General features: G+C 36.9%; 1 protein-coding gene across 1 annotated transcript; it reads left to right on the top strand.

The window, feature by feature from the left end:
- Nucleotides 1–457: 457 nt before the first annotated feature.
- LOC116124525 (leucine-rich repeat receptor protein kinase EMS1) lies at nucleotides 458–5,628 on the top strand. The gene is given in 4 exon segments (XM_031410251.1): nucleotides 458–4,360; nucleotides 4,887–5,047; nucleotides 5,136–5,187; nucleotides 5,258–5,628. A coding segment is annotated over 1 exon segment (3,879 nt). The 3' UTR covers nucleotides 4,337–4,360; nucleotides 4,887–5,047; nucleotides 5,136–5,187; nucleotides 5,258–5,628.
- The last annotated feature ends 4,489 nt before the right edge of the window (nucleotides 5,629–10,117 follow it).

Here is a 10,117-nt window from a genome sequence, read left to right as displayed (position 1 = left end):
TCTATATATAGGCATCTGCCGCATCTTTTTTCACAGAGATGTTGTGCCCAATGGGACAAGAACAAACAGCTGCAGCTTTTTGATCTAGAAAAAGATATAAGAACTTTAGCAGCTCTGAAAATTAAAATTAACTGAAGCATTGTTTTGTAATTGGTAGCCTGGCCTGCCAGCATTACAAGTTTATCATCTGTAATTACCCAAAAACTAAATTTATTTTTTGTTAAGCACTTGAGTAGTCCGAAGTTTTCAAGTGTTTTTATGCCACATTTAATCTTAATATGTAGACTGAAGCTGAAGATAATGCCAAAAACGAAGATTTGGGATTTGAAATACATAGTCAAGTTCAAGTCAAACAAAACCAAAATTCTTCTTCACTGTCTTCATTGTCTTTCCTCTACTTTTTTCTTCTTCATCGTCTTTTTCCTGTTAAGTTTTTCTCCTTTTCTCTGTAATGGAAATGGCGTCTGTTTGGGTGTTAGTGCTTGTGTTGTGTGCTGCAACTTGTAATGTTTTTGCAGAGGGAAACCCAGAACGAGAAAGTCTTACTTCTTTTAAAAATTCTCTTGAAAATCCACGAGTTCTGTTCTCATGGAACGGGACGACCCCGCATTGTAACTGGGTTGGTGTGACTTGCGAACTTGGTCGAGTCGTCTCACTCTCTCTTCCAGCTCTTTTCCTTAAGGGTCCTCTTTCACCTTCTCTCTTCTCTTTACCCAGTCTCACAGTTCTTGACCTCTCGTCAAACCGTTTCTATGACCAAATACCTCCTCAGATATCGAGCCTGAGACGTCTTAATCAGCTGTCTCTCGGTGAAAATCAATTGTCAGGTTCTGTCCCCAGTGAACTCGGTGAGTTGACTAAACTTGAAATCCTGGAACTCGGGCTCAATTTTTTAACCGGAAAAATCCCACCTGAGCTTGGGAAATTGAAACAGCTGAAAACACTCGATTTATCCGGCAATGCATTGACTGGGACTCTACCGAGTCAGCTCGGCGAGTTGACTCAGCTGCAGTTTTTGGACTTGAGTAACAATCTTCTTTCAGGTTCTCTCCCTGTAACTCTCTTGACAAACTTACAGTCTTTGACTTCTCTAGATGTCTCAAATAATTCCTTGTCTGGTAGTATTCCTTCTGAAATTGGTAACTTGAAAAACCTCACCGATCTTTACCTTGGTATAAACCATTTTACTGGGCAGTTACCTCCAGAAATTGGCCAACTTTCACTTCTTGAAAACTTTTTTTCACCTACTTGTTCAATAACAGGACCTTTACCTGAAGAACTATCCAAGTTGAAATCCTTGAGTAAACTTGATCTTTCATATAACCCATTGAAATGTCAAATCCCAAAATCTATTGGGAAATTGCATAATCTAAGTATACTCAACCTTGTTTACACTGGGCTTAATGGTTCCATAATAGCCGAGCTTGGATTTTGCAAGAATTTGAAGACTTTAATGTTTTCTTTCAATTCATTGACTGGGTCCTTGCCTGAGGAGCTTTCACAGCTACCAATCTTAACATTTTCTGCTGAGAAAAATGAGCTTTCCGGAATATTGCCTTCTTGGCTTGGGAAGTGGAACGAAATGGATTCTCTTTTACTTTCCAGTAACCGGTTCATAGGCAAAATCCCACCTGAGGTCGGAAATTGTTCCATGTTGAAGCACCTTAGTTTAAGCAATAACTTTCTGTCTGGTTCAATACCGAGAGAATTGTGTAATTCAGAGTCACTTGTGGAAATTGATCTGGATGGGAATTTACTTTCAGGGACGATTGAAGATGTATTTGTCAGGTGTACCAACCTTACGCAGTTGGTTTTGGTTAGTAATCAAATTAATGGTTCCATACCTGAGTATCTATCAGAGCTTCCGCTGATGGTTCTGGACCTTGATTCTAACAATTTCACTGGTATTTTGCCAGTGAGTCTGTGGAATTCAACGAATTTGATGGAGTTTTCTGCGGCAAATAATATGTTAGAAGGTTCTCTTTCTGGCAAGATTGGTAATGCAGTTGCATTGGAGAGGCTTGTTCTTAGTAACAACATGTTGAAGGGGCTTATACCGAAGGAGATAGGGAATCTCACAGGTCTCTCTTTTCTTAATTTGAACTCAAATTTCTTTCAAGGGAGCATTCCCTAGGAGCTTGGTGACTGCATTGCACATACCACATTGGATCTGGGAAACAATAATTTCAGTGGTTCTATTCCAGATCAGATTGCAGACTTGGCTCAGTTACAGTGTTTAGTTCTCGCTCACAATAGTCTCTCTGGCTCAATTCCATCAAAAGCTTCTTCATATTTTCTTCAGACTAGCATGCCTGATTTGAGCTTTGTTCAGCACCACGGAGTATTTGACCTGTCATATAATAGGTTGTCTGGTTTAATTCCTGAAGAGCTAGGGAATTGTGTGGCGGTGGTGGATCTTTTGCTGAGTAATAATATGCTCTCTGGTGAGGTTCCAGGATCGCTTTCTCGATTAACAAATCTTACAACCTTGGATTTGTCTGGGAATCTATTAACAGGTTCCATTCCACTTGAATTTGGTTACTCCCTCAAGCTTCAAGGGTTGTATTTGGGGTATAACCAGCTCACGGGCTCTATCCCTGGGAGCTTAGATCGTTTGGGTAGTTTGGTGAAACTGAATTTGACTGGCAATAAGTTGTCTGGTTCAGTTCCAATTGGTTTTGGCAACTTGACAGGCCTTACTCACTTGGATTTAAGTTGCAATAAACTTGATGGGGAGCTCCCTTCATCTCTGTCACAGATGCTGAACCTTGTGGGGCTTTACGTTCAGCAGAACAGTCTTTCTGGTCCAGTTGATGGGCTCTTCTCGAATTCTATAATGGCTTGGAGGATTGAAACAATGAACTTGAGTAATAATGTCTTTGATGCTGCGTTGCCACGATCTTTGGGCAACCTTTCCTACCTAACGAATTTGGATCTGCATGAAAATAAGTTTACAGGAGAGATTCCTCCAGAGCTTTGTAACCTGATGCAACTGGAATATTTTGATGTTTCAAGGAACAAGCTATCTGGGCAGATTCCAGAGAAGATGTGCCATTTGGTTAATCTGCAATACCTGAATTTGGCAGACAATGGATTGGAAGGGCTGGTTCCTGAAAGTGGTATTTGCCAAAACCTATCTAAAATTGCACTTGCCGGGAACAAAGATCTGTGTGGGAGAGTCCTGGGTTTAGATTGCCAGATCAGAACCCATGATAAATCAGCACTGTTAAATGCTTGGGGACTTGCTGGAATTGTGTTCGGAAGTGCATTGATCATTTTAACTGTAGTATGTGCTCTGCAGAAATGGATCGTAAGAACCCGCAGGCAAAATGATCCTGAGGATAATGAGGAAAGCAAGCTAAATAGTTTCATTGATCAAGATCTCTATTTGTTAAGTAGTAGCAGATCCAAGGAGCCTTTGAGCATCAACGTTGCTACATTTGAGCAGCCTCTCCTGAAATTAACCTTGGTTGACATTATTGAAGCCACCAACAACTTCTGCAAGATAAACATAATTGGAGATGGTGGTTTTGGAACTGTATACAAAGCCACTTTGGCTGATGAGAAATCTGTTGCAGTTAAGAAGTTAAGCGACGCTAAAACACAGGGTAACCGAGAATTCATTGCTGAAATGGAAACCTTGGGTAAAGTGAAACACCAAAATCTTGTGCCATTGCTAGTATACTGCTCATATGGTGAGGAGAAGGTCCTTGTTTATGAATACATGGTAAATGGGAGATTAGATCTTTGGCTAAGGAATCGCACTGGAGCTCTAGAAGTCCTCGATTGGCCTAAACGTTACAAAATTGCATGTGGTGCTGCTCAAGGGCTAGCTTTTCTTCACCATGGTTTCATCCCCCACATCATCCACAGGGATATTAAAGCCAGCAACATCTTGCTAAATGAAGACTTCGAGGCAAAAGTTGCTGACTTTGGACTAGCTAGACTGATAAGTGCCTGTGAAACCCATGTCAGCACCGACATTGCTGGAACATTTGGTTATATTCCACCAGAGTACGGTCAGAGTGGCAGATCTACCACAAGAGGAGATGTTTATAGCTTTGGAGTAATCCTTCTTGAATTGGTGACTGGGAAAGAGCCAACTGGACCTGACTTCAAAGAGAAAGAAGGTGGCAATTTGGTGGGATGGGTGTTTCAGAAGATTAAGAAAGGGCAGGCTGTTGATGTTCTGGATCCTACCGTCCTCAACGCGGATTCAAAGCCAATGATGCTTCAAGTTCTGCAGATCGCTGCTGTATGCCTCTCAGATAATCCTGCTAACAGGCCAACAATGCTTCAAGCATTAAAATTCCTTAAAGGAATCAGAGATGTCTGAATAGAAGTGGGCAAATAATTACAGGTTTGCCTAATTTAACTGTTGATTTTGTTGATTCATATGTGTTCTATTTCCTTCACAAGTATGCACGACACCAAATATAGCAGCTAGCAACTTACAAGCCTAAGCCCTTGCATGCATATAGACCCAAAAAAAAGGGTAATAGGCTAATTGGGACTGGATGTAGCCACATAAATTCATTTGTGCAGTGTGATTTATGATTGATGTCTTGGTTAAAGTTCACCTTTTCAACTGAAAAAGTTTACATAGGAACATTTACTTGATGAAACATAAGTTTTTTGTTCATAAAAGTCAATTCACTTTCCGTATTGTTTCTAAAGAACTAATTGCAAAATGCTTTTTTTGATGTATAGTTTCTGGTGGCATTATCTCAATATTTCTGATAGACTATTTCTTCAAAGGAGATCTTTCTACTTGCTTCATCATGTGGTTTGATGACATCAATGCAAAAGAATCATTCTATTTTTATATGCCAAAGATATCAAGCATTGTTTTTCTTTTTGTTTATCTGTCTAGTTCTGTAATGTAGTGCCCTGTCCAAGTTTGTAAATAAGGCAGCTGATGGCGGGATCACTGCTCTCCATATGGCTGCATTGAATGGATATTTTGATTGTGTACAGCTTTTACTTGATCTTCATGCAAATGTATCTGCGGTGACATTTCATTATGGAACATCAGTGGATTTAGTAGGTTTGCTCTTGTATTTGATTCTTGACCCTTCTGTGCATAATCTCTATGTAGTCAATGCTTGAAATAACATATCCATATTTATTTCTAGGAGCTGGAAGCTCTCCTTTGCATTATGCTGCTTGTGGATAAAATGCTGTCAGGTGAGAATTCTAATATCCTTTAAAGATTTTCATAAATGACTTTGAGATGACAATCGTACTATTTCTGCAGATCCTTCTTGTAAGGGGTGCTAGTCGTATGTCTTAGAACTGCAATGGGTAATTAATTGCCTATGGTTTCTCTTGCAGTGTGTGCTGTATAGAATTCAAACATTGGTTGATTTTGTTTATGATTGGGAGGTAATAAATAACATATTCCTGTTTGTGCAAATATGACACGTTGCAAGTAATCTTTGCAGAGTGTGGGTTGCAATCCTCAGATGATGCTGATCGTTGTGCTGTCTGCCTGGAAAGAGCATGCACTGTAGCAGCTGAAGCTTCCTTCTTTCTTTGACTATTTTTATTTTTATTTTTTCAAATGTTGTTTGACATTGATATCTGTATTATCTGATTAAGATATCTTTATTAGCTTGTGATGGTGTAGCTCGAAAACAAGGAATATTACTTCCATAATTAATTTCTTCATTGTTGTTAATACCAGCATTCTTTGTTTGGTTCATTCTGTGTCTAGGTTTTCTTTAACGATAATTTGTGAAAAACTCTAAATTGAACCCTAATTGGGTGAATGGTATCACCTATGATAGGCCTAATTAGGTGAATTTTCTTTTTAATGAAGCCCATAATCTCACTTAGTAAAGCCCATAAGAGCATATAACACTTCAACCTGATCACAAATGATAACACAACCAATGTATTTATGAGTTTCTTTCTTTCTTATACTTACTAATATAAGAGTGGTTCTATTGGCATCCTTTCAACAGACTAAAGAAACCCAACTTTTTAATAATTTTAATAATGACAAATTTATCCAAATATTAAATTTAATTTTCTATTGTTACAAATACTTTTTGACACCCCACATTTATCTCATAAACCCTAGTTCTTATATGATATCAAATTATGGTTAGAACTAAAAGATAGTTTAATGGAGGAAGAAAATTTGCAATAGAATATATCAGGTTATAAGAAATACAAATTTGTTCACATTTTTTAATAAAAAACTAGTTGGAAAGAGGTAGAGATTTCATGTTAACAAATGTCAAACTGCATTTATTAATTTCATTTTTTGTACAAGCTTTAAATCAGCAAGTTAAAGCATTCGTAGGGTCCAATTTGTAGATTTTGCCTGTATTCAGAATAGATACACTAAAAGCATATATAAACTATCCTCATCAGAAGATTTTAATTGAAGTACTAATTCTTCCAAAAGGCAAAGGCAAAACAGATGATTGAAAATTTTAAAGTAAAGATAACATTTTAAGAAGTTATAGCTCTACTAATAAAACTAATAAAAACATAACAGACTAGGATTACCATAAAATGTTACATATTGATGAATCTTGATTTTCTGTTATTAATCTGATAAAAAATGAAAAATCCAGATAAAATTGTTATGCCTGGGAAAATAGGGCTGACGTGGCGCCCAGTTAAGTGCGAAAGGTCAGACCTCAAGAAGAGTCCGCTGATATTCTGGAGCAGCCGCGTCGCGTGATGATGCAAGCAGCACACTCCTGTCAGTACAGTGGGTGTGCACCAGACTGAAGAAAATGCTAGAGGATGTACACGTGTCTGATCCCTACAGCAAATCACGTGAATTACTCTAGAAAGTGGGTAATGTGACATAAAGAAGGATTTGTACAGATAGTCTCACCAACTCACAGATTCAGTGATGATTGTCTTAATCCATCCCACTATAAATTGAGAGTTTCTCTCTCATTTAAGGGATTCGCACATTTTACTCTTAATGAGCTATCCTCTCCTTAGAATAGACAGCATTTGATACCTTGTATTATCATTGTAAAGTCAGTCGTCTAAAACAACCTAACCCTTATCATTAATACAAGTATCAGTAGACGTAGGACTTGCTTCCTTAGCATCCGAACCACTTTAAAACTCCTTTCTCACTGCATTTGCTCTCAATTCTTTTCCTTTCACGTGTGTCTTCTGAGTCAGTTCAGCATCTCACATGTGCGTTTCGTTGGTATTAAAATCACGCATCAACAAAAATTTAGTTAGAATCAGAAACTGGGATTGAGCAAACATACCCATATATCAAAGGTTTGGAAAGACTTAATTTGCAATGCAAAACAACTTGAATTTCTTAGTTCTTTCATGTAGTGGTTCCTCTTCATCACTGGTAGCAAGGCTTCGCTTAGCTGTTACCACATGCATAGTTGGATTAAACTCTTTCAGATCTTGCTCGTATATTGTAAATTTTAAAAATGAAACTGTTTAATGTTATTTAAACTTAGCAGATTGGGTTTGATTGTGTTCTGTAAAGCTTTGATATGATGATCAACCAACATCTAAACGACAACAGACATTTAAAGCATAAAGTAAAGCACACCAAATTTTTTTACATGTTTTGGCTAAAGTCCATTTTAGCTTACATTCACGAGACCAAGTCCAGCTTAATCAAATCCATTATAGCAACAAGCCAAATGTCAATATAAAAACCGAAATTAAATACATCAAGGTAAACACTTCCTGTCTACAAGATTTAACTCCACACTCTTGATTGCACAAATGCCCAGCTACGATCTGATTGAATCCAAGCAACCACTCAGATAGCTCAAGCAACTCTTGAACTTGGACTGCCGAGAACTCCTTTAAGCTCTAAAGCTTGAACTCCCTTCAAGCTTCAACAAGGAACCACGTTCCACGATTCTCAATAACAAGAAATTTGATCATCAAGGAAACCATCGTAAAAAGAACCTGAAAATTGCATATCTTTTGAGCCCCGGGTATTGCACTCTACCATTTTTGGGAAAATTTTAAATTCTCCTTGTACCTACTTCCCCTTTTTGTTCATAAAGTTTGAGGTAAACCTCAATGACGGCTGGATCTTCGAGAGAAAATTTTGCTCTCGTAGCTGTCCACTTGAATTTTCTGCCAGATGATGCAGAGGTCTGGATGAGAGGAGAAACAGAGGATTGTTGAGGAGTAGTGTCAGGCACTAGAACTTGAGTAGGTTTAATTGGATTTGATTTAGGAGGGATTGGAGAGACTGCAACTGGATGAGCTTCAGTTGGATCTTTTTCATGAGAGACTGGAGAAGAATGATAATCAACCTTCGTCTTTGTCAACATTTTTAAAAGATTATCCATTCTTGAATGCAATAGGTTCATGTGAGATGCTAAACTGACTGCAATTCACCCATTTGCTTGATCATCTCTTGATGCATGTCACCAACTGAGTATCCATTCTTGGTTTGGTATTATAGTTTTTGGAAGTATTTTTTTGGAGTTCTTGATTTGGTGTTATAATCTTGTAAGTATTTTTCTAGAGATTCAATTGTGAAACTAAAGTTAGTAGAGTAGTTGAAGTGTGAACTGAAGTTAGTAGAAGATTCAACTAAGCTTTGAAGAATTTGTGAACTTGAAGCTGTAGAATTCAAGTGATGTCGGCAAGGGACGCCCGTTTATGAAGGAAAGTCACTATTCCAAATCCAAAGCAAGTCATTCTCATGTAGAACGAGATCGTTCTTAAGGTCGTTCCTTATACTGTCCAGTTTGGAATTTAAGTGAAGTCAGCAAGGAATGCCCATTCTTATTTCCTCAAGCCGTTCCGAAGGAGATGACTCTGTTCCTATGCCCAATCTATTTTTTGGAAAATCAGTGCACATTTTGGTGACCACAAGAACGCCCGTTCCTAAGAAAAGGGCGTTGTTCCCTATGCTACAATGTCAACAAGCTGCAGCTGTAGGACAACCTAGCTTGAGGGCTATCAAAATATAAGCTTAGGAGCAGTATGGGTTAAAATGCAATATTGGAAAGTAGTTAGACTAAATAAATTCTCTGGGTTAAAAGTGTTGGGATCGAATTTTGCAAAAAACACAACGTTTTGTATCAACGTCTTTATCAAAGAGCACACATGTTCTTCCAGTTAGTTAATGAAAATCCCAGTTTTCTCTTCACTTCAATTTCGTTCTTGTTTTCTGCTTTTCTTCTAATTGATTCTAGAAATTTTTTTTAACATTTGATCTTACATAAACCCTAACCCTAAATTTTTATAATCATTGAAACCTTTTGTTTTATTTAAATGTTTGTTTGTTTGATGAAAATGTAATACTAAAGTTATGGAAAACCTAACGGGATGAATTTGAATGAAAGAAAATAAGTTGGAATTAAGAAATTGGAGGAAAAAAATGTGCAATGAAAAAACCTAATTGGATTGATTTGGAAAAAAAAAAAAAAGTGTACAACAAAAAACCTAATTAAGTTTGAAATACAGAAAAATAAATCTAATTAAGCTTAAAAGGTTATTTTCGGTATTAAATCGGGTTTAAAGATTTTTTTTTTTTTTTTTATATATTATAGAAGAAGTGTACTTAGCCATGAAGGGTGAAGATCGGTTAGATGGGGCCTAAAATTCACTTGCCATTGAAGATATCTTTAAAATACTTAAAATTATTTTCCTTACACTTCATTCCTAAATTTAGTTCAGACTGAGTATTTGGTTATTTAGAATAGCATTCTATGCTATTTAGCATTTTTGGAAAATAAAATAAGATTCTTAAAAGTTTTTTTGTACATTTATAAATAACATTTTTTGAAAATATTAGATTTTTTTTAACCTTGTAAGTTTATTAATTTAATTAAACACCCCCAAAAATAAAAATTTATAAATTGACAAAAACACTCCCATCCACTCACCCACGTATTATCGATAGTCAGTCACCATCACTGAAAGGTGGCTAGAATTTGTCGAAAGGATACATGACCAACTAGATTTGGTAAGTTATATGCCGATCTAGCATTTTCTAGTCATATCTACCGTAGATCTAGTCGGAAAAAACTAGATCTACGGCCATAGATCTAACCATCGTTGACATATTCTAATGGGTTTTAATTTTATTTTTTATTCTAATTTATCAAAACTTTTTTTAGGGTTTGATTTGTTTTAGATATAA

This window comes from Pistacia vera, unplaced genomic scaffold (genome assembly GCF_008641045.1).
Source record: "Pistacia vera cultivar Batoury unplaced genomic scaffold, PisVer_v2 Contig1525, whole genome shotgun sequence".
NCBI lineage: Eukaryota > Viridiplantae > Streptophyta > Magnoliopsida > Sapindales > Anacardiaceae > Pistacia > Pistacia vera.
This window is presented reverse-complemented; position numbering and strand designations above follow the sequence as displayed.